General features: G+C 46.4%; 1 protein-coding gene across 1 annotated transcript in view; it reads left to right on the top strand.

Annotated features, from left to right (window-relative positions):
* Window positions 1-25,611, top strand: part of Rab31 (RAB31, member RAS oncogene family) — a 129,919-nt gene that overhangs the window by 28,978 nt on the left and 75,330 nt on the right. Inside the window, exon 2 of the mRNA XM_085695833.2 lies at window positions 22,446-22,525. Within this exon, the coding sequence (XP_085551959.1) occupies window positions 22,446-22,525 (80 nt within the window). The remainder of the gene's footprint in view (window positions 1-22,445; window positions 22,526-25,611) is intronic.

Raw genomic sequence — 25,611 nt, 5'->3', positions numbered from 1 at the left:
GAGCAGAAATAGGTCGGACAGGAAAACAGCTTGTAAGTTAGGCTCTCCTCCGCGGTCTTCTTCTTACCTTTTTCTCCCTTAGTATGAGGCCTTGCCATGTTACCCAGGCTGAGTTCAAATTCCTGGGCTCAAAGGCCTTAGCCTCTCAGGCATCAGGGACTATAGGCTCACAGGTCTCAATAGAGCACCCTTAAGGGACCATCTTCCTCCTTTGTCATCTGGGTAGCTGACTACGGGGTCAACATACTGCCCATACTCCAGTCTTGTTTGTTAGACCTTCACAGGTACCCTTCCCTGGGAGGGAGATGGGGAAAGGTAGCTATCAGTTTGGTGACCAAGCACTTTTTTATTTTATTTTATTTTTTTAAGATGTATTGATTATGTATACAACATTCTGCCTCCATGTATGACTGCATGCCAGAAGAGGGCGCCAGATCTCATTACAGATGGTTGTGAGCCACCATGTGGTTACTGGGAATTGAACTCAAGACCTCTGGAAGAGCAGTCAGTGCTCTTAACCACTGAACCATCTCTGTAGTCCCCCCACCCCCCAAGCACTTTTTTAAAACTCAAGTTTCTTTCCCTTATAGATGAAGAAGCAACATGAGATTGCAGACCCCAGGGGCTCTTTTACATGCTTTATAAAGTTTCAAGAAGGCTCTCCGTAGGCCAACTTTGTGATGCAGTTTAGAATAGATTGTTACTGTAGACTCCGGGCTCTGAGAGAGAGAAGTAACAGCCTTGGGAAAAGTCTTGCCTTTCTGGTTAGACTAGCCTTAAGCCCACAGTTCCTACCTTTACCCTCTCCCTTCAAAGGCTCTGACAAGGGTAGGGAACTGAATGCCCCTGCTGTGATAACTTCTCAGCACAGGCCAGCCTGTTCCTCCCTCTCTAACCAGAGTGATAGATGTCATCTGCTTCCCTGACACTTCTGGAAAAGCAAGTTCTGCTCAGGAACCTGATTTGCTTTACTTTATTGCCCCAGGATGACGTCACTTTACAGTAAAGACAGCCTCTTGAAATGCAAAGTCAGTGAACTGGGTAATTAGCAGTGACTCACAATGTCCTCACACACCTACTGATGCCACTTTGAAGGAGTGAACTAAGCAGGCGTCCTTGGGAAGTGATACTGACAGCTGCCCCACAGGGGTCTTCAAGGGTAGCAGCGGCCTCCAGTGAGCACTGTGGTACATAGGGTCGGTAGCATGTGACCTCTGAGTTCAGAAGCCCAGCCTCTACTGTGTGGCATGCTGTTCCTGGTCAGGCCCCTGGCTGGTGCCAGGCTGAGGCAGGCACTGGGCCCCAGTGGGAAATCATTCTCCAGAAGTGTGAGAGGCTGATTCTGGGCACTCCTGGGATAGAATGAAGATCGGAATAGGGTTCCAGAATTGGGCAGTCAAGATAAAACCGTTGTGTATGGGTGGATCACAAGGCCAGAAAGCATGGATAGAGCTGATGAGGCCTTATTCCCAGCTCTAGTCCTCCTGTCCAGGGACAGCCTGTCCATGTGAGAGGGTCCCTGGTGGAGGAGGATGCACATTGGACAGGGAAGTCACACTTGACCACGAGCGTTGATCCCTTCCCCGGATTGCACTCACACATACACATGCACAAACACACACAGCGACCGTGCGGATTGCTGGCTTCTGAGCTGTGGGTAGCAGCTGTCAATCCCAGTTGCCCCGGCATCTCCTGCTGCCCCAGCAGTCCCCCTCATGGACCGCATGGCCAGCTTGCTGTGAAGACGAGGACTGACTTCATTTTTCCCATGGGGCTTTTTTATATCTCTCCTGGGTAGAACATATCTCACAGCCATTGCCCACAGGCGTCCTGTATGGCAGGGTGCCTGGAGACCTTAGAAGGAAGAAGTAAGGGATTATGTTAGCACATTCCAAAGCAGCCCCACTCTGGGGCTGGGGGCTGTTCCCTGTGAGTTTAGCCCCATTCGCAGCCTGCGTCGCCTAGCAGAAGGCAGAGTTAATGTCTCCACAGTCCAGGCCAGACTTCACTAAAATGGTGGGTTTGATGTGAGATTGTTCTTTTCAAACAGGGTCTTTGGGAGGGCTGGGTAGGTGTCTTCTGGGAACAGTAGGGCCAGGTGGATGCTCTGCCTGGCGGAAGCGCTGGCTTCTCTGGGTTTCCAGCCATTTCCTGCCTTCCGTTCTGCCGGAACAGACAGTCTTGGACACAGACACTAGGGAGGAGGGACACTAGACTCTGATGGAGACTGTAAGGACGTTTCCAGGGCCCTTAAGGATATGCTGTGCATTTTTTCCATAGATTTTTTTTATTTTTGCCTTCTAATATATTTTAATTTGTAAATGTTGTAGATGGGAATAGTCTTCATTTAAGAAGCAATCTGAAGCCAGGTGGTGGTGGTGCACGCCTTTAATCCCAACACTTGGGAGGCAGAAACAGGTGGATTTTTGTGAGTTCGAGGCCAGCCTGATCAGCAAAAGCTAGTTCCAGGACAGCTAGGACTGTAACACAGAGAAATCCTGTTTCAAAAAACTGACAAAAAATACTGACATGGTGGCACATGCCTTTAATCCCAGCATTCAGGAGGCAAAGGTAGGGGGATTTCTGTGAGTTTGAGGCCAGCCTGGTCTTTATAGTGAGTTCCTGGACAACCAGGGCTACATAGAGAGATCCTGTCTAAAGAAGGAATCTGCTCAGGCTTGGTGCCACAGGCTTGCGATTTCAGTTGCTGTAGAGGCCTCAGGCAGTAGAATCCCAAGTTCAAGGCTAGCCTGGGCTGTGGTGAAATCAAGGCCAGGCTGGGCCACTTAGTGAGATCTTGTCTCGCTAATGAGAAGGGCCAGGATGCAGCTCAGGTGGGAGAGCACTTGTCTACCAGACCTAGTGTTCAAATCACAATAGCACGAAACAGAAAACAAACCCAAAGTAAGCGAATCACGTGCTGGAATAGAATTCTCCCCGGAGGGATAAGGACTTCAAAATTCATCCCTGGGGCCTACTTATTCCTCAGATGACTCTGCTTCAAATAATTTATTTTCTGAGAATTTTGTGATTTTTTTTCTTCTTACTTTTGCATCTGGTGACTTTCCCTTTTTGGACGTTGCCAGCCTGGAGAGGAGGAATGATGTCTAGACACACACACATCGCTGTAATTTACTCAAGAACCAGAAGCAACCTTTGCTGAAGAGAGTGAGCAGGGCAGAGATTATCTTAAATAACTGAATGTTTAAGGCCTAAGGAGTAGACAGTCGGAGTGGTTCCCCCTGGTACCCACGAACTGCACTCCTTGTGAGGGCGGGTGTGTCCCCAGATTTCCCAGCCAAGAAGGCTAGTTCCCAAGAAAGGAGCCTCTGGCGTAACTCCTTATCACAGCTCCTGCTGACACAGACAGCCTCCAGAGCCCGGATGTGCTTCCTGCTCCCAGCTGCTCCAGGGTGTCTGCTCAGCGCCTTGCAAAACCAGTTGTGTTACTCATCCCCCCCCCCACAACCCACAACCAAAGGATCCTTGGCAGCTGCCTGACACAGCTCACTTGCAGGCCCCATCTGCATCTTTCTTTCCTGTGGTCTTAGGCTCCCGCCACCACGGTGGCTGGCGCATGACCCATCTTTTTTTTTTTTTTTTTAAATATTTATTTATTATGTATACAATATTCTGTCTGTGTGTATGTCTGCAGGCCAGAAGAGGGCACCAGATCTCATTACAGATGGTTGTGAGCCACCATGCGGTTGCCGGGAATTGAACTCAGGACCTTTGGAAGAGCAGGCAATGCTCTTAACCACTGAGCCATCTCTCCAGCCCACCCCGCCTGACCCATCTTTAACCACTCGGCTTCCCAATCTCACTCGTGAAATAACTGGCTCTGCAAATCCCTTTTCTTGTGCACAGCTTTGGGTTTTCTCCCGTTACTTTTTATGCCATATTCATAGGAAATTTAATCTCCCCTCCTTACGTCTGTTTATCTGTGCTTGTATGGGCTATGGACACTGGTGCCATGGCGTGTGTATGGACATCGGATAACATCATGAGGGAGTTGGTTCTCTCCTTCCACCATGTGGGTCCCAGGAAAACAACTCGGGTTTTCAGGCTTGGCCATAAGCATTCTTACGGGCTGGGCCATCTTGGTAGCCTTTGATAGGAAATTTGGAACAAGCAGAAAAGATTTTATTTACTGTCTCCAGTGGGGAAATTCATTGTGCTGGGACACTGTTCAGATACACACCCACAGCCAAACATTAGCTGAAATTCAGGGAATCCTGCAGAAGAAGAGAAGAAAGAAGTGTAGGAGACAGTGGTCGAGGACATCACAAGAAAACTCACAGAGTCAACTAACCTGGGCTCACAGGGGTTCACAGAGACTGAACTGACCAGGGAGCCTGCATGGGACTGAGCTAGGCTCTTGTGTAGCTTGGTCTTCTTGTGGGACTCCTAACAGTGGGAATAGGCGCCGTCTCCAACTCTTTTACTCTCATACTGGGTCACCTTGCCTAGCCTTAAAATATGGGGAAGTGCTTAGTCTTGTTATGTTTTGTTGATGCTCGTGGGAGACCGGCCCATGAGTATCAACAGAAATGGAGGAGGAGTGTATTTGGGGATAAGAACACAGGAGGGATGGGGGAAAATAACTGGGAGAAGAAAAGGGAGGAGAAAATGTGGTCGATCATCTTTGGTCGTCTTTGGGGACTTTAGGTAGCTTCTCGGTGATATGGACTTTTAAGTGATAACTTACCCAAGAATTCTGAAGAGATCATATTCAATGGTCTGCATGAGAACACTTTATAAACTGAAACCAAATACAAACATAAAAAGAAAAAAAGAGATGATTTGTGTGACCTGGAAAGATTATTGGGGATTCCCAGAACAAGGTCATTGCCCTGATCTATCTTTGGCCAGGAGGAAGTTACCATCTTGGGAAAGAGAATTCCTAACCGTGGGGCCAGGAAGTGTAACCTCCAGACATGCTGTTGAAAGTGCCAGGGAAATAGTAGCTGTGGGCAAACCCTTGGCTATCATAGTCACGTGTCCTGGTCATCTTCCCAGAGACAGGATAGAAGGCAAGAAGTCAGAAACTGGTGTCACAGACCAACAGACTTTGTCACAACAATTCTCTGTCCTTCTTAGGGCCCTTTTATCCACCCGTCATTTCTCTTTATGAAGAAGGCATCTGAGCTTGTAGCCCTCATTCCTTTGGGTCTATATTTCCGTTCTTCCCTGGGATGCCCCTGAGCACACAATGAATGAGCTTATCTAGCTTTCCTGTGTCTGCTTGCCATTGACTAACGTCAAAAGGCCATGGGGTCCTTAGAGAGTGGAGAGAAGGTCTTCTCTCTCCTGCCCTAACTATGCTTTGGCTAATAGCTGCTGAATCCTATACACCTCTCAGTAGGTGGGTCCAGTACTGGTTCTGTCCCAGAATTCACTCCTCTGCTGCCTTGGGTTCCGGCCTCTACCAGGCAGCCGTCCTGTTGCCCATGGATGTTGTCCATAGCACCTGCCTTTGTGCATACAGGACTCCTTTTCTTCTAACCCAGCCCTGCTCATATGCAAGCACCACCTCTACAAACTAACTGTAGAGTGTGGGGGAGTTCTAGCAAACAACAGTTTCAGGAGCCAAGAGTCAGGAGCGCTTGTGAAGCACTCTGGAGGACTCCAGCAGACAGAGACCAGGGCTTGGCAGGCATGTCCCCCTCCCCAACCCCTGTCCCTGTTCAGATCTTCTCCTTGTGCCATGGCTCGTCCTCAGGACCATTCTCTTCTCTGGCACCTGGACTGATTCTGTTTGCCTCCGGAAACCCAAGAAAATGCACTGTGGTCCAAAAATATCAAGGTAGCCCCTGTCCATGTGCTCCAGCTTTTCCAAGTTTGCCGAGACAAGAACTCATGGGAATTATGAAACACTCACAAATGAGGCTCAGAAAGAAACTGAAGTTGGCCAAAGTCTATCTTTGCCTCCACATTTAGTGACAGTTATATTTAACTCATTGGAGTTTAGGAGTCATAAAACCTAGTTACCGATACCAACTCTCACTGCGGCGCAGGGGTCATTAGGCAAATGGGGGCCACGATGCTTAATTTTGCTGATTTGTCATCGCTCAGCAGATAGGGGCTCTGAGGGCTGTGAATACAATGGATTTATCCTTGTATCTCTGCACTAACAAAGGTAATTTGTCTCTGGAATTCTTTCTCCTTTGGTATTTTAAAGCAGTAGTAAAAAAAATGCTAGTCTCTTTTGAAAGAAAAGATGTCTCATCTACTCTTGCTCAGATCAACTTAACATCTATATAAATTGGCAGCAGTGCAGCCATTATTATTTATATTTAATAAAAACAGTTAGTTGACAATGGCTAAAATGAACTTCTCAACTCCAGGAAAAGCCAATTTTGTATTTGCTATTTTATTTTATTTTATATTCATTTCTATATTCTATAAATTATACTTTGACTATCTATCTATCGATTTCTGTTAGTTTATTTCTTGGTTTTTTGAGACAGGGTTTCTCTCTGAAACAGACCTGGCTGTCCTGGCACTCCCTTTGTAGACCAGGCTAGCCTCAAGCTCACAGAGATCTGCCTGCATCTGCCTCTTGAGTACTGGGATTAATGCTATCTGCCACTATGCTCGGCAGGACCACCTATTTTAATTGATCGTAACATCCCAATTTTCACTAATAATGAGGTCAATAAAATCTTAAGCACATTTTATATCTTTATTATAAAAAATATAAAAGGAATTGATTTAATTTTGATAATTATTTTTTTGGATAAAAAAAAATCTTGTTTTTAGCCAGGCTAGGTGGCACATGCTTTTAATCCTAGCAGTCGAGAGCCAGGGACTGGTGGATCTCTGAGTCTGAGGCTATCCTGTCTACAGATCGAGTTCTAGGATAGCCAGGGCTACACAGAGAAACCCTGTCTTGAAAAAGCTAGCAGGAGGGGAGGGCAGGTGGGTGGAGAGAAGAAGGAAATTGCATCAGACCAGTAACAGGTAAGGAGATTGATGAGATGATGTGATACCTCACAGAGAACAGGTCAGGGCAGGTGGTCTGCTTCTAAGTTCTAGCTTTTAAAGAAGTTTATCGGCATTTTCTCAGATTCTTCCAGAAGAACAGAGCAAAAAGAAACACATGCTAACCCACCTTAGGAGGTCAGTCTTACCCTAATACTGCAACCAGAGACAAAGATGCAAGAAGACCTTAGACCAGAACCCTTACTGTATAGGGGTGTGTGTGTGTGTGTGTGTGTGTGTGTGTGTGTGTGTGTGTGTGTGTGTATCTATGTATGTAGTAAACAAAACCCTACAGATATTAAAAGGATTATACACTAAAGTCAGGTGGGATTTAACCAAGGAAGTTAAAGGTTTACTGAAAGCTAAAAATCAAAACAAATAAAACCTCCCAGAAAGGCCCAAGAACATCTAAGTAAGCGGGGCTGTATCCCTGTTCATGAATTAAAAAACTTAATGCGTTCGGACAATGATTCTCCCTAGAGTGGGCCACAGAGGCAGCACTATTACTATCCAAAGTCACAAAGTCATCCCCTCTTCTGTAGGAGTAAAATCTACACTTTCAGACAAGAGTCTCGGTACAGTCAAATGATGAAGAAGGTTAGAGGTCTCACATTTCCCAATTTTAAGGCTTATTGCAAACCTACACTAATAACAACCAAATGGGGTTGACATAACAGTAAGTCATTGACGGTGGAATCAAGTTGAGATTTCAGAAATAAACCTCTCCTTTTGTGGTGGGCCGATTTTGACAAGGGTACCCCAATCATCCAATGGGGAAAAATAGTCTCTGTAACAGTGGTGCTGGGAAAATGGTTATTCATGTGTTTTGATTGGACCCTGTATTAGTCAGGGCTCTCTAGAGGAACAGAAAATACAGAATGAATCTATATGTAAAGAGAAAAGGGATTTATTAGGTTGGTTTAAAGGTTGTGGTCCAGCTTTTTGTCAGTGGGAAGACCAGTAATCTGGTATTGTGCAGTCCACAAGGCTGGATGCCTCAGCTGGCTTCAGTATGTGCTGGAATCCCTAAGGGGGCTCTAATGCCAGAGCCAGAGAAAGCAGGCAAAGAGAGCAAGCTTCTTTCTTCCATGTCATTACATAGGCTGCCAGCAGAAGGGGAAACCCAGATTAAAGGTGGATCTTCCCACTTCAGAAGATCCAGATTAAAAGCGGGCTTTCCCACTTCAAATGATTTAATTAAGAAAAAAAATCCCCAGTAGGGGCTGGAGAGATGGCTCAATGGTTAAGAGTGCTTGCTGATCTTCCAGAGGAACAGAGTTTGGGACTCATCCCCTGCCTGTAACTCTAGCTCCAATGGGTCTGACACACTGCTCTGGACCCTAGGGTACCGGCACACGCATGCACAAGCTGCTCTGGACCCTAGGGTACAGGCACACGCATGCACAAGCATACCTACACCTATAAGTCAAAATAATAAAATAATTTTTTGAAAAAAGCAACCGAAGGAATTGGGAGAGGGGAAGAGCATAATCAGAATATATAATATGAAAACATTTTAACGTTAAAAAATAGCTCAAAGTGAATCAAATAACTCAATATAAGGGCAAAGTCCATAAAACTACTAAAAGAAAAACATACAGTGGAATTTTCCTGACTTTGGGATTTGGCAGTGAATTCTTATATATGACAATAAAAATATGAATCACAAAAGAAAAATGCATAAGCTATACAACAGTCAAGTAAATAACTTGTGTGCATAAAAGGACAATATTAGCAATGGGAAAGACAGCAGTCAGAATGGGAGAACATATTTACAGCTCAGTGTCTGGTGAAGTCTAGCACCAGGTATAGATAGACAATACACTTAAGATTCAACACGGAAAGACAGATCATGAAATTTGAAAGCTACAAAGATCTGGGTGGTGGTGGTGCACGCCTTTAGTCCCAGCACTCGGGAGGCAGTGATCATGACTTACTACTTAAAACCCAGCACATGTAAGGCCTAAAGTCAAAGTTGTTTGCACAGAAAGCTGTGGCTCAGGAGGTCTGCAGTGGGCTTCTCGGGTAACAGAGCTTCAGCTTTGGTAGGTAAGTGCTTCCATACCTCACACCGGTGAGAAGTTGTAATTTAAGGTTTTTGTTTTGTTTCTTGTCTTCTGAGACAGGACTTCTCTGTGTAGCCCTGGCTGTCCTGGAGCTTGCTTTGTAGACCAAACTGGTGTTGAACTCTGAGATCTATGCTTTTGCCTCCCCAGGGCTGGGGCTAAAGGGGTGCGCCATCACACCTGACTTGAGAAATTGTAATTTAAATTGTGGCCATTTTGTTTTTAAAATTTTAAGTGTAGATTTTTGAGTTGGCTCAGAGGTTAAGAGCACTTATCACACAAACCTGACAATCTTAGCTGGATTCAGAACTCAGGCAAAGGAGGAAGGAGAGAACCAACTCCCCAGAGTTGTCCTTTGACAGGAAGAGATACACAGTGTCCTGTCTATAGTTGCACAGCAGCATGTCTATAAGCACACAGTGGCATGTCTACAGGTGCACAGTGACATATCTACAGGTGCACAACATCATACCTACAGGCGCACAACAGCATTTCTACAGGTGTACAACAGCGTGTCTACAAGTGCACAACAGTGTGTCTACAGGTGTACAGCAGCATGTCTACAGGTGCACAGCGACATATCTACAGGTGCACAACATCATACCTACAGGTGCACAACAGCATTTCTACAGGTGTACAACAGCGTGTCTACAGGTGCACAACAGTGTGTCTACAGGTGTACAGCAGCATGTCTACAGGTGCACAGTGACATGTCTACAGGTGCCCAGTGATATGTCTACAGGTGCACAGCAGCATGTCTACAGGTGTACAGCAGCATATCTACAGGTGCACAGTGGCATGTCTACAGGTGCATAACAGTGTGTCTACAGGTGCACAACATCATGTCTACAGGTGCACAACAACCTACCTACAGGTGCACAACAGTGTGTCTACAGGTGTACAAAAGCATGTCTACAGGTGCACAGCGGCATAGCTACAAGTGCACAGCAGCATATCTACAAGTGTACAGCAGCATATGTACAGGTGGCATGTGTGCACCTGCACACAAACATTGCATATACAATGATAGTAATAAAAAATGAAAAAAACAGAAATTAAATTCTAACCAATACAGATTAGAAGTATGTGTCTATCAATGGGGCAATGTAATAAAGTTTAATATATTCATACATTGCATAATCTTTAAATTGACTTAATCATAATCACCTCCGTGGACATTTGTCAATTCTTGTGGTGAATGCTTTCAAAATACTTTCCTATCATTTTTGAAATGTACAGTACATTTAGCTACCGTGGTGCGCTCGTACCCCGGAGCTCCCAGCTCCTATCTTACCATGACTCAGTACCCAGTGACATGTGCCTTTGTTGTTTAAGAAGTGACGGCCATGTTACGTTACAGTAATTTGGAGACTGGGAAACAGAAGTGTGTTAGTGTCAAGTTGTACACACACATAAAGGAACTAAGAGAAGGCTACAGAATTTGTATGAATTCCTCCATCTAGGTATGTCTGTTAACATTTCAAAACCAAACGCCCACGAGGAATGTACTGAGCAGGATCACAGAGTTTCAATGGTACCGGATGCAGCAGAGGGTGAGAAGTGAAGGCGGCACTGGGAAGGGGTCTGTGGGGGTCTTTGGAGGAGCTACTTCGTGCTTGTGTGCTCGTCATCACATGCAGAGTCATTTTATAGATGAACCTGTCACACAGCATTGCGTGCGGCAAATTTCCCCTCACACGTGCTGGAGCTCTTGCCACCACCCACCAGTGAGCACCCGGAGATCAGCTTTGTCCCTCTAAATGGCTGAGGCTACCCCCTTGTGACTAGCAGTTGTTGAGCCTTTGCCAGCACTGTTTAACCTCTGCGCAATCAATGGGACAAGGATTACTCTTGCCTTGTTTGTACAGACGGGAGCACCCAAGTACAGAGACTCTCGAGATCTAGATCTTGGGTGTCTGTTCCCTGAGCCCAGGCTCCAACCACACAGAATTCTGCACCCTCGAACTGAAATAGAGTGACTGTAATCCTGGTATTTATTACTGGACCACTCTGCTGTGCTGAGACAAGCCATGTTTATTTCTATGGGATGCGGCAAAGAAACCCATCCCATCCCCTCTCGCTAGTGTCCCTGTCTCCCCTCTCTTCTTTTCTGTCTCTCCCTCCCCCAACTTGTGTGTGTGTGTGTGTGTGTGTGCTTGCCTCTGTGTCTTTGTGTCTTTGTACTAGGGGATTTCAGGTGTGGTCCAGGCTCAGCTTCTGTCTTCTTTTCACGTGGTTTTATTGTCTCTCTGGAAACTGAGCTCCCTAGTGTAGAATTACTGTAGCCCCAGCTGACAAACAAACCTCACCTGAGCAGGTTGGGGGGGATCTACTTGGGGAGTCTGGGGAGATGTGAGTGTCGAGGGAGAGATCTGCTGGCCAAGGGTGCTCTGGTTTTGTGAAGGACTGCAAGGGAACACTGCTGGACACACACAGTTTCTGTGTTCCAGCTGCGGGGGAGGAGCGGAAATAAATTCCCTGCTTGGGATCCAGCGTGAAGAAGCAATGCAACTTAAAACCTCAAGCTGCACCTTTCTTCCCATGCTCAGCAGAATGGCAGGCTGTCCCCTGGCTGTCCCTGGCGTTCATGGTCACATGGTTTCCTAGTTAGAGACATTAGTGGGAAGGCAAGTTCGTGGAGAGGGACCCTGAATGCCTAGGCTGAATTGTCTGCGACTCTGAGAATTCCTCCTGGGGGGTACTGATCCATGTTTCAGAGAAAGACTGTCGGTTGCATACGCAGAGGGAAGATGTCGGGCACGGATTCTTCAGCATGTATTTGTGGGTGACAGATTCTTGGGATGACTTTTTGTGCTCGTTTGCGGGAGAAGCTCGGCTCATGGATAAGGAGGCCAACTTTCCAAAGCCGCTGTTCAGGTGGGGCAATCAGAGCAGGGTGGACCAGAAACATGCTGAGTTCAGGGAAGGACCGGAATAGCTTTCTTGGCACCTGAAGTGGTCCAAACCACTAAGTGAAGAAACAGACTTCCTTCAGTACATCTGACCAAATCATCTGTAAGCTGGCTGGGTTGCTTCAATCTAACTGCAACCGTCCTGACTGTTCAGGAGAGAGCTGGGAGCCGAGTGGAGAGCGGGCAGAGTGAAACCACAAAAGCCTCCCCTCGGAAACTAGAATGGAGATGTCGTTCCTGCAGCAGGTCACCGTCTTTCTTAGCCCGTCCAATTATCTTTCATTTCCCCTCATAATACCAGTCATATTTTTATAAAACCAGAATGTAGACAGGCATATTTTCTGGTAGATGAATGGTGTACATCATTTTGTATAATTTAATTTTGTATAACTTAACTTTGTATAACTTATTATGCAGATTAAATTAAGTGCCTGTGAAGTTGTGCCTCCAAACCATGACCTTGGCTCCCAGAACAAGATGAATACCCCAGCATGAAACGCGGTCACGTGATCCCTTCTGATGCTTTTGGCAGAAGTGAGTGACGGAAGAAGCTGGCAAAGTCTTGACACCAGACTGTAGCAACCTTTGCCAGGCTTCTCCACATGTCAACTTTCTCTAGGTAGGAGAAGTCACATCTAGGACATAGATCACATTAACAGCCAGATGAGGCATCATCTTGCCAGAAAAAAAAAAAATCACCTCCCCATACAGACTTTCATGTGTGCACATGTGGTTGATATTAGAGACCCTAAGGTCCTTTTCTAAAATTCCAGGGATGTCATAACCAAGGGCTGAGGAGGCATATGTTTGCTTGAGATGGAGAGAGGGATGGTCGGAGGGAGCGGACTCAAGCTCTCCGTAGGGAGCTATGCTCTGGATGTGAACGGAGTTTAATTTTGCCTCTTTATCATAGTGGTGTAAATAGAAGCATTGCCATCAGTTTTTCCCAATGAGCAAAGCACCACATGGAATCTCTGGGCACTGAGACCCTTGCGTAATCATGAGTGATTTTACAGGCTGTGTCTGCTTCAGAAGGAAGAGAGGGGATGTGTCGTGCTTTGAGTGTGCAGTGTCCCTGGGGTCATGTGTTTGAATGATCAGCCTCTAACGGATGCACTGTGTGGAGAAAGTGTGAGCCCTTAGGAGGTGGGGCCTTCTGGGGTTTTACAGCCCATGCTCACTCCGATCTACTCTCTGGTGCGCAGATTGGCAGAACTAGAAGCGAGCGGGCTCACTGTGCGTCTGCGCTCACAGCCACGACGGCTCCGGTTGCCGTGTCTTCCGGACCACCATAGATTGCTCCTTTAAACTGGGAGCCAAATAAAACTTCCCTCCCTTAAGTGGCAGATTTGGTCCACAAGACCTACAACAACGAGGAAAGTAAGCAGTACAGATAGCATGGTGGGAAGGGGCAGTAGCAAGGCAGGGTGGTTGCTATGGGCACAGTCCCAGGAAGAACCAGTTAGCGACATTCGAAAGTCATTGTATTAGGTTTTGGACAGGGCAGGTGGTTCAAAAGGACACTGAGACATATTCCTATGGATGAAGGAGTGTATCAGAAGAATTATTAATGCCATAAACAGACAGTAAGGCAGACAGACAGACAGAGGGGTAGCAGCATGGTAGACTTTGGATCCCAGCACCAGAGACAGACAGCGCAGTGGCATCCCTGAAGAGGAGCAGAACCTGTGTGACTGGGGAGGGGGGGTTGTCTCTTTTTATACATCGAGCGGGAGTGGGGGTGTTCACAGCAAGAGTTTGGCCAATCTCTGGCTCTCGGGCAGAAGGCAGGGAAAGAAGCCGGGAGCAAGACGTGGCACATCCGAGTGAGCTGTCAGGGCACCAGCCAGCCTGCTTTCTCTGACAGCGGGATATGTCACAGCCCCTGTCAGTGTCCGCGGGAAGAGAGTCTGGATCCTGACATCACATTCTTACACATTGCTTGCTGGGCCTCTTTGTCCAAGACTTTGCTGTTCAGCGTTTCCCCCAAAGCCCTTCAGGATCTTGAGCGAAAGTGTCTTTTATGAGGTGTTAATAGGATGACCTGAGGCGCTGAGATGAGGAGGGAGCACCATCTCCTCAGTCCCATACCAGCAGTTCAACTTGTGACGGTGGAGGGGGGGGCAGATGTGGGAGATGATGGGGGGGAGCATGTGAGGAGGGGCGTGGGGCGCTTCTGCTGTTTCTTCTAAAATGTGTCCTGGTCCTCAAGGCTCCCAACCAACGACTGACCTGTAGAGGGAGGGGAGGCCTGGTGGCTTGGTGTTGGATGGCTTGCTGAGTCACAGTGGATGGGGATGTAACAAATAAAGGACAGTTTTCTGCTGAAATGCAAAGGCACTTGATAAAACAACATAGCAGGCCTCAGAGGACAGTGTTAATGCCTACACAAAGCATCTCTGAAGTGAAATCTGAAAAGCAAGTTCTGAGGTCAGTTTCTCTGCTTTCCGTTCGATCTATCGCTCCAGTATCTCCTCCTTGATCTATTGCTCGGGTTTCTCCTCTCAAGATTTACTCTTCGACTGAATTACTGTTTATGGGGGTGGCTCGTCATACATGCTTCTGTCATTTGTTGACTTTAGGTTTGCCACTAGTATGAAATCATCCTACGTTGGTTTTGTTAGGTAAGCAATGCCGTCGTTTTCCTTTCTCATAGTCCAGAAACTTCTGTGGAATATTCAAAACAATCGTTCTCAGAGCAGAGTCTCCTAAGCCCTCCGCAGTGTTGCCCTCCTCCATTCTATGCCAGCCTCTCCCACTGCTAACTAGCTAACCCTCCATTCCCTAATTAGCAAAACGAGTCTCACCCTCCTTCCCTGAGGTTGCTGCAGGAGTCCAGCCTGCAGCCTTCTGGGTGGAATTGGCACTTTATATATGTCCTCCCTTACAGCTGCATTAGTTACACACGGCTGCATAACAAGCGGCCCCTCCACTTACCAGCACAAACCAACGCAAAACAGCATGTCCTTGTTTCCTCACAGTTTTTGTGGAACCTGTGAATGAATTATAGGCCTCCCTGTTCAGGATCTCTTACAAAGCTGGTGTCAGCTGGGACCACAGCCGTTCCAAGGTGGACCTGGATGGGATTTGCCTCCACATTCTGTCTGAGGCCGCTGACAGAATGTAGTCCCCTGTAGCTTACGGCAGGCCTGTGCTGGGGTCTCTCTCAGTTCCCGATCTCTTGGTCCTTGTGCAGCTTACTTCATAAGGTTGAACAAGCGCTAGAGAGAAGGTGAAGGGGTAGAGGGGCGTGTGGGGATGAAGACAGTCACATTCCGCAGAAGGGATAAGCAACCCTGTTGCTGTATTCTGAGGAGTAAGTCCTTAGTCGAGCTATGCACTACAGTCTCCGGCACTTGGGGAGCACTGGGAGTCATTTTGTAAGCCGTCCATTACAACTGTGCTTACTCTTTTGCTGTCGTGGCAACTCAGGAGAAATAAAAGGTATTTTGAAAAAAAGTAACAACAGCAACAACAAAAAGCACCACCAAACTATGTCACAGTAGAAACCCTGAGTTTAGAGCTTCGTGTCTTGGTAAAAAAAAATTCTGTATGATTAGGGGTTCCCTCTGTGGATGGGAACTTGAGGCGTTTCCCCAGCTCCATTTGTTGGGTGACTTGTCTTGCTCAAACAAGAGCTTGTGAAGGAAGGAAATTCGCAAAGGAATGGTTGGTTCCTTTGGCATACAGTCCCCAAAAGGAAAATCTGTGTTATTTTATTTATTTTTAACATGAATACTTCCAAAGACTCACTAGATGAACCCAAGTTTCTGTGTAGCTGTGCAGAGTTTGCACATTGCCACAAACTGCTCTCCGAAAATGACCGGATGCCGCAGGGGCTATTCTAAGAACAACAGGAAGTGAAGGAATTAAACTTCCTCTTCTTCCTCATTCAAAATTGTCCTTGTTCTTCAGTTATCTGAGGAGTAAGGGTGAGACACTGGGATCCTGGCGCGGTGCCACACACCCGAAGCTCCTGTACTTACGAGGCTGAGGCAGAAGAATCATGAGTTAGAGACCAGCCTGAGCTACATCCAAAGATAAAAGCAAATAAAGCCCCCTAAGTCTATAAAAATGGATTAAAGTAAAAATATATAACTGAAAAATATAACCACTATTTGGAAATTATCTGTGCACCCCTCATCCTGTTAGGTGTATCTGTAGGAAAAACTGGAAGGTGAGCAGGGAAATCTCCAAAATGAAATTCAGAAAATGAAAACTAAAGAGCAAGATCTGTGCAGTGAGTCTTTCCTCCTCCTTTCCTCTCTTCCTCCCTTTCTTCTTCCCTCCCTCCCTTCCTCCCTCCCTCCCTCCCTCCCTCCTCCTTTTCTTTGTGTAATGGAAATACCTTGAGTTCCAGAATAGAAGTATTTATAAGGTAAGAGTAATATTTGGGGTCCAAGGGCATATCCCAATGGTTAGTACTGGGGTTCAAGGGCATATCCCAATGGCTAGTGCTGGGGTCCAAAGGCATATCCCAATGGTTAATGCTGGGGTCCAAGGGCATATCCCAATGGTTAGTGCTGGGGTCCAAGGGCATATTCCAATTGTTAGTGCTGGGGTCCAAGGGCATATCCCAATGTTAGTGCTCAGGGTCCAAGGGCCTATCCCAGTGGTTAGTGCTGGAGTCCTGGCTTCCATCTCAAGCACCACACATGCACATACACACTTGTATGAATGTGCACACCTGTATATATACACATGCACATGTGGGTTCTCTCTCTCTCTCTCTCTCTCTCTCTCTCTCTCTCTCTCTCACACACACACACACACACACACAAAATGCTTAAGGAATTCTAGATATTCCTTTTTATATAAACTGTTTAGCTTGGTGCCTGTGATTTCATATGTGGTCAGCAAATACACACTTTTCTCTTTGTCAATCTAATTATTATACTTATCCCTGCTCCTGTATGATATTGGCAGTATGGTCCTGGAGTCCAAATTAACTAGTCCTTTGTTTCATGAAGATCTTCCAGTCCTGGGAAACTCTGCTCCTTCTAAAGTCTTGGAAGTTAGGTTTAGTTTGGTGGATGTTATCTTTGAGATTAGAGTCACTTTCCTACAGGCTAATGTTGCAGGTGGATCCAGTTCCCCTGTAGAGTGCTGCAGTATGGTGACAAGGTGGGAAATAATTTGCAGCTTACTTTCAAGTGACTAGCTCACAGATACTCTGCAGGAAGCCAACCGCCGTCACTCCAGCTGACCAGCACCCCATCCCTGCCTTGGTTGCTCTGTCACATTTAAGTCTGCTGTGTTAAGTGTCCTCACTGCAGGAACCAGGACTTAGTTTGTCCAGTCTTTGCCCTTGGACACTGCTGCCTGCGTAGTGTATCCCCGTGTAGATGGTTGAATGAGCTTGTGCCACCTGCCCTCTGGAGGGAGGTTCCTCCGTGGTGACAGAGCACTGGCTGAAATGACGCCATGTCTGAGTCTTAACTTACTTTTCTAGTGAGAGAATCATTCAAAGTCCACGCTATGTCTCAGAGCGGTTTCCTGACTTGAGGATCGTTGAACAATGTCGTCTTTCTCTCCTTCACCAAGGACTGCTGGGGGGCTCTAGTGAAATGTAGTCTGTGGTCTGGGTGCTGTGTCCCCCTGTGACTGAGACTTCTGACAAGTATGTAAGATTTAGAGTCCAAATATTGACTCAGTGAATGGCAATAGAATAACTAATACAAAATTCCTCACTGTATGGTTCTGAGACTAGAGGGCTGCTTGAGTTCCCAGGGACTCCCAGGGGCGACATGGTGTCCTGAATCACTTCTGAAGTGTACAGATGGCTCCGCTTGACTTAGAATTTTACCTCCATGTGAAAGTATAACCTCACAGCCTTTCTGTGTTCCACTCCACAGGAGATATTCAGTATTTTGTTATAAAAAGGCTGTGTTAGAAGATTTTGCCAACTGCAGGCTAATATAAGTGCTTTGAGCATATTTAAGGTAATGCAGAGTAAGCTACACTGTTCACTAAGTTAGGATTATGCAATTGATAATAATTATAGATTACATGTTTATTATTAATGTACTCACGAGTTTTTCACATATTTTTGGGCAATGATAGTTTTATCAAGACACGGTCCCAGAGTAAACGAAATCTGTGTATGTTGTGGGTGAATTATATTCTGTCTACCCCATGGGTACATTTTACTCAACTTCCCCCTGGCTTGTGGAGTCAAATTTGGTTTTATTTGTTTTCCCAGCAGTAGGGACTGTCTCTCCATCATTATTGAATGTCTTCATACCATGCTGAGTAACTTGATCTGCGCAAAGGAAAACCAGAAAGGGGACAATCAGGGCACTTTAGGTCTGATAAGAAATTTGCGCTTGGCTGAGAGACTGATTTAACCTGACAGGAGCCTTCAGGAAGGCCTGACAGGGACCGGGAGCATGTGCTTCTGACTTTCCCAACCGGCTTGTTGTGTGACCTTAAGGAAGTCACATGAGCTTCCGCTTTTGCAATAACAGAGGATTAGACAAGATAGGCTGCGATGGTCTCAAAGTATAGAATGGAAAAACTATACATAGGCCAGTTTCCATTAGCATAAGCTCACTAAACATATGGTGGCCTTTTTTAAACTGAGGGCAGTCAGGACCTTTGCGCGTTCTCTCTCTCTCTCTCTCTCTCTCTCTCTCTCTCTCTCTCTCTGTGTGTGTGTCTATGTCTCTGTCTCTCTCTCTTTCTCTCTCTCTCTCTCTCCCCTCTCTTTCTTTTTTGAGACAGGGTTTATCTGTGTGGCCTGGCTGTCTTGGAACTTGCTCTGTAGACCAGGCTGGTCTTGTGTGGCCGTCATGAATCACTAGTCTTTTCCTCCATGAATCCGGGTCACAGTCCAGTTGTTTTTTGTGGGTCCATTCCAGTCAGGAGAAGGAAGTCCTTGAGTGGAGGGCACTCTCGGCTCTCCAGCCAACAGGTGAGCATGTCTTCCTCTTGTGGTCGTCAGAGGAACAACAGCTTTCCAAAGATGGAGCCCCCAAGTCCCAGAATTCAGGGGCTCCACCTGTCACCACCAGTCAGAGAAATTTCTTGGCTCTATGCTTTACAAAATATCCTATCTTCTAGCCAAATTAAAATGAATATATTTTGTTGCATTCTGCCTATGAAATGTGTAAGCAATAGGTATTGAGTCAAACCGTGAAAGTAAGACAAGACAAAGTGTACCTGTGACAGGGATCCCGCTGCACCGGAGTGGGCTTGCCGCTCTAGCTCACCAGAAAAGATGGCATGCCTCTTTCTCAGGCATCATTTCTCAGGGGTCATCTGTAAAAGTCAAGGAGTGAACTTAATGGTTGTAAGATGGTTATTGGAGGGCTGGCCTTCAGGCAGGCTCTACTGTGCACTTGGGGCATGGAGTCAGAGCAGAACCCCCCGGGACTCAGAATGTGTGTTCCCCGGATGAGCATCACAACCACAAGACCCTGAGAGTCAGGCCAGAGAGTACAAAAAGGAAGACCTCGGGCCAGGAGAACTATAGACATTTCCAAGTGGTAGTTTTAGGGTACAGAGTGTGGTGAGCTTGGGTGTGACCCGAAAACATGCGAGGGGAGGGGAGGGCCAGGTGGAGAGGCTGCTTTAGAGCCCTGGGTGCTGGGGTTGACATGAACGGGCACCTCGGAGTGAGCAGATACTCTGCTGTGCACCCAGAACTCCTCTGGGACCCCTGCAGGCTGGGAACAGCAGCCTACCACCTCCCACCAAGGAGGTCTACAGCCCAGGGAGATACTGGTATCTCATACCAGTGAAGTCGAACCTACTATCTGTATAGAGAGGCCAGGACTTGGTGAGGGGGGTGCTTATTGGGTGAGTGAAAAATGAGTAAATCAATGGAAGATTCCGAGAAAGAATTCTAAAACCATGAACCCTGATGTAGAAGGGAAAAAAAGAAACGGGTATGGGTACAGAGAGGGTGTGGTCCCCATCCCGCCGTGTTGCAGCTTCCAGGACACAGTTGCTTCCTGGAGGAATGCTTGCAGCATGGGGCGTTTGTTGTGCCTTCCTGGGCAGGGCAGAGCAGGGCAGGGCATTGCAGCTGTGGAGTTTCCGTTTCCCTGAGGCTGGCATGAAGAAATTCATCCGTAGGAAGGGCTTAAAACAGCTGAAGAGGGCAAATGGGCTGTCCCTGGGAGGGTGGTGAGGGCACCTGGGCCAGAATCCATGGGAACGTGTAGGCCAAAGGCAGCAGGCGTTGATTAGACTCTGAAATTTTTAAATTAATTAATATTCTCTTTCTCTCTCTGATTTGTTCCACTCTCCCCTTCCTCGCATGTTTTCAGGACACACCCAAGCTTACCCCATTTTGTGCCCCCAAACTACCACTTGGAAATGCCCATAAGTTCTCCTGGACCAAGGTCTTCCTTTTTTTGTACTCTCTAGCCTGACTCTCGGGGTGTTGTGGTGTCTCCGCCCCTGCCGTGCACCAGCCATGATAGATACTACATCCTCTCGGCTGTGATGCTCACCCGGGGAGCACACATTCTGAGTCTCGGAGGCTTCTGCTCTGACTCCGTGTTCCAAGTCCACAAGTCAGCACAGCAGAACCTGCCCGAAGGCCAGCCCTCCAAATACATCTTACAGTCATTAAGTCCACTCCTTGCCTTCTAGAGAGGACCCGTGTGAAACGCCAGCTTTTCTGGTGAGCTAGAATAGCAAGGCCACCTGTACATCCAGGACAGCATGAGGGAGTTCTCCTCTACCGTGTGTGTCCTGGAAATTAAACTCGGTCCTTTAGGCTTGGTGGTGTGCACCCTGTCTGAGTCACTTCATATGCCCCTTGATTAAGAATACTTGAAAGCATGCATGAGTGTTTTGCCCACAAGTATTTTCTGTGCGCCAGGAGTGTGTGCAGTGCCTGTGGAGGGCAGAAGAGAGTGTTGAACCATCTGGAATTCCAGATGGTTGTGAGCTGTTGTGTGGGTGCGTGGAACTGAACCCCAGGTCTTCTGCAAGAGCATCACATGCTATCAACTCCCGAGCCATCTCTCCAGCCTCAACCTTGGGGCTTTTAAAATCACACCTTTAAGCCAGGAGGTAGCGGCACACAATTTTTGAGTCCGGCTTGGTCTACAGAGTGAGATCCAGGAGAGTCAAAGCTACATAGAGAAACCCTGTCTCAAAAAAAAAAAAAAGCAAAATCGTACCTTTAGAAGTTGGGAGTATAACTCGTTTGGTCAGAGCAGTGTGAGACACGCACTAGGCCCTGGGTTTGATTCCTAGGGAGGTCTAAGCAAGGCACAGTGGTACATCACCCCTGCAATCCTAGTACTTGAGAGGATTAGGAGAATCAGTTCAAGGTCATCCATCCACATAGGAAGTGTAAGTCTGGCTCAGCCTGGAAACACTGTCTCATCATAAATGAATAAATAAGAACAAATGAAGTCACATCTTTAACACGAGAACCATATATATATACAGGGGAGATATGTATATATATGTATATATATATACACACACACATATATATATATATCTCCCCTGTATATTTCTAAGGTGTCTGGGTTAGCCAGCTTTTCATTTCTCTGGAAAAATACTTGTGACAAGCAACTCAAAGCAGGGAGGATTTCTTTTGTCTCATAGCTTCAGAGGTTCAGTTCATAGTGCGTGAAAAGCCCTGGGGTTGTTAGCTGGGGCACACGATACCCTTTAACTGGGAGATCCTGGTGTCTGTATATGTGGGGCTTCCCCCTCTACCCAGCTGGAGCTTCTGCTTAAGCTTATGTAGCCTCTTCTGTCCTAATGTCCCTGATGTCTTAAGTCCTGGTTTCCTAAAAAAAAAAAAAAAAAGTAGCCCTCTCTTGCTTCCTAGAGGGCCTTCCCATGACATTTCAGCCTCGTCCTCAACTGCCTGCTGTTTCCTGAGTCTCGGGCAGGAGCTAACTTGCTGCCTGCTGCGTTTCTCAGGCATGAGCAGTCTCTCCAGACACTGCTGGTATCATCTGTCTGGGCTTGGCCCTTGTGAATTTGGATCTGTTGTTCCCCAAACCACTTGGCAAGGTTTTAGAAAGGAAGTAGAGACACTTGTCTGCACTTGATTTCCATTGTGTAAGGGATCCCTGTGTTGATTAGCTGGAAAGAGCCGTTAGGTCAAGAATGAGACCTTAGACTTCAGCTTATATCCATTCACCGCATTCTAAGGCAATGTTGGAAATGTGGCAATTGGAATGTAGAAATCTTCCGGGGTGTTGCCTAGAGAGAGGCAGGTTAACCTGACAATGAAACCCACATGGCGGAATGCCACACATCTTCTCTATACCCCTCCTCCATTCTCCAACTGTGGAATCATATGTATTAGGAACATGCTAACTGCTGCATGTATGTGGGATGTGTTTCTAGACTTGCTTTTTACCATGCCTGTGTTCTTTCTTGGCACTATAGAATGTTCTAGTAGGAAACAGCAGACACTCTCTTCTGGTCCTGCAGTTCTGTCACCATGCCCTCTTGTCACGTGTTGTTGGATGTTCATGGTTATGCTTTCATTCTATTCTAGGACACGGGGGTCGGAAAATCAAGCATCGTGTGTCGGTTTGTCCAGGACCACTTTGACCACAACATCAGCCCCACCATTGGGTAAGTGACAGTGTGTTTCTTTATTGACATCACTTTTTTTTGGGCAAATATTTCCAACTCCACCAATGAGAATTGATCTCAACTCCAGAAATTTAGGGCTATTCTTGTATAAATTTTTTTTTCTTGTCAATCTTCTTCCTCTTGAAAGACAAGACCATTTTTCTTGACTGTCAAGACCATGGCTCTGAAGAGCAGGTTGCCTTTATCTCCGGATGGGAGATGGTGTACGTTGACAGCTTCTGATGTGTGGCTAGATTGCCTGTCTTTAATCCCCAGAAAAGCTGATCACTGTAGATTGAGGAAATCCAAAGTATATGTGGAATTAGGTTTTTCTTTCTGGAATGATATAATGCTGAGCAACCTCCCTTAAGTTTGCAGTGACAACATTGTTTCTGATGGTTGGGATGCCTTCTGGGAGCTGCAGTGCCTTATGGGAGCTGCTCTACTTCCTGCCTACTTTGCTCTTCACTGTCTTCTGGCGTCAGGAAGACTCAGCTCTCCTGTGTGTCTAAGAACGTCTAAGGCTTTTTCTGATGTAGTTAACTTGCACTCATAATTTTCTCTTTTGGAGCTTTGAGAAGGTGTTTCTAAGTTTCAATCTCAGAGAAAAAGAAGGCTATCAAGAACACTTCCTAAGTAAAATGTGGACTTACTGGAGGTTGGTGGAAATAGAATTTCTTTTTTTTTTTTTTAAAACAGATTTACTTATTATATATACAACATTCTGCCTCCATGTATGCTCGCATACCAGAGGAGGGCGCCAGATCTCATTACAGATGGTTGTGAGCCACAATGTGGTTGCTGGAATTGAACTCAGGACCTCTGGAAGAGCAGCCAATGCTCTTAATCACGGAGCCATCTCTCCAGCCCCCATGGAAATGGAATTTCTAAGTACCAAAAGCTTGATAGCTTAGCTACCCCAAAGCGTGTTAACTCGGTGAGCCACAATTCTGGCCTGAGGGTTCGTCTTGTTTAGCCTTTATGGCACTTTCAAAATTTTAAGCCAATATATGTTACTGTCCTTTCTGTAGTAAAAAAAAAAATAGCTGAAGAGACAGTTTAAAGGAGGAGAAACTATCTTAGCTTACGGTTGCAGAGGGTTCCGTACATGGCTGCTTGCCTTCAGATGAACAGAACATCATGGCAGCAGAAGCAGACAGTGAAGTTGAGCTGTGTTCAGGTTGTGGTGGCCAAGAAGCAGAAAGAAAGCATACAAGAAGAGGCTAGGGCAAGATACAGCATCTAAGGACTTGCTCTTAGTGACCAACTTCCTCTACCTAGACCCCACTTCTTACTTTTCATTAATGCTATTATATTATTAGCTCTTCAAAGGACTAATCAAGTCAGAGTCCTTATGATCTAGCAGTTCCTGGAAATGCCCTCACAGACACACCCATGTGTATTTCACTATTCCATTAGGTGTTTCTTCACCATGGCCAATTTTGAAGACTTTGTGCTTCTCTTGAGAGAGCCATGAATGTGGAATGGGTGTGGGGGGGGGTACGGCTGCCTGCCTGGCCACCCAGAGCCAGGCACATGGTACGGGGATTTCCTAGACTTATTATTACTGTTATTTTTGTCGGTATAGTTGTTTTGCCTTATCTACCCTGCTGGATTGTGATACCTGACTGATCCTGTGGACAGTTCAGTTCATGTCCCAGACCCAAGGGTTAATTGTGATGGTTTTCATGGGTCAGAGCACATAGGAGGTCACAGAGATACAGACCTGACTCAGACTGACCCAGGCAGAACTGGAGGTGTGGCTTCAGAACAGTAGGGCTTGTGTGACGTGGGTTTGATCCCAGCACCACCAATACCAACCGGACAGACAAACAGAGTCACTCTGCTCTCAAAGCCTGCTCTGTTCTTCCTGCTGGAATCACATTTGCAAGAAGACATCATTTCTGCATCAGGAGCATAAGCCCACGTCAGCTCAGTGACTCATGCTGGTAGTCACGTGGGTAGTGAAACGTGGCTGAGTCAAAGGCAGCTCCACCACAGGCTCTGTCCAGGCAGGCAAGCTGCATCCCTAGAGCGTCCCGCACAGCCTGCACCCATGCAGTTGTTGCCTTGTGCATCTTGTTTTATTATATTATGAAAGAGTATTTACTGTGGGAGGGTGATGCTTGCAAGCATGTCATAGAGTGCATGTAGAGGCCAGCACAGCTTGAGGGAGTTGGTTTTCTCCTTCCATCCTGTAGGTCCTGGGGCTCAAACTCAGGTTTTCAGGCTTGGTGGCACACACCTGTGATCTGCCTGACCCATATTTCCCAACCTGCCCCGAGAATCTTGTAAGCTTTAGGAGCATGTTGGGTCTTCTGAGTTTTGTTTACTTCTGTGTTTCCTTCTTATGAGCCTCCCTTCTCCGTCTAGGCAGAGTGTTTGAAATTGGGTGAGCTATCTGACCAGGAGAGTATAATGAGAATAAAGAGGAGATGCCATTTTCTAATGTGGTGATGGAAAATTTGAAAGATGGGAAATGGTTGGGGAGCAGACCATCCCGTCATTATACATGTGTACGTTGGTGTAACCTGAGCTTGGTACATGCATCCAAAGTGGAGCATGCTTTTTAGTAATTGTGTCTAAGGCTGCACGTGGCGGCACATACCTGTGATCCAAGCATTCAAGAGGTTGAGGCAGGAGGATTATGAATTTAAGCCCAGCCTTGGCCACGTAGGAAGTTCAAAGCTGTCCTGGGTTATATAGTAAGACTGTCTCAAACAAAAATAAATAAAAATAAAAATTAAAAGAAATAAGACTAAGGAGGCAGGGAAGCATAGCTCAGTGGTAGAGCAGGTGGTTAGTGATTACAGTTGAAACCCCGTCCTCAACCCCAGCCATCATCCCACAAATAAATAAATAAAGAGAAAATGGAAAAGAATTAAGTCTATGGAAACAGTTATACAAGGACACAGCATATGCCACAGAACACTGAAAAGACTTATAACACGGTGTGCAATATTGTCATTTTAGACAGTGAGATTGATTGTTGTTCATCGAAATGGAAAGGTTCATGGAGTATAAAGTGGGAAACCTAGCCCTAGATAGAGCATTATCCATTTTCCAACGAAGAGTTTGTATAAAAG

Source organism: Myodes glareolus, chromosome 1 (assembly GCF_982192425.1).
Source record: "Myodes glareolus chromosome 1, mMyoGla1.1, whole genome shotgun sequence".
Classification (NCBI taxonomy): domain Eukaryota; kingdom Metazoa; phylum Chordata; class Mammalia; order Rodentia; family Cricetidae; genus Myodes; species Myodes glareolus.
This window is presented reverse-complemented; position numbering and strand designations above follow the sequence as displayed.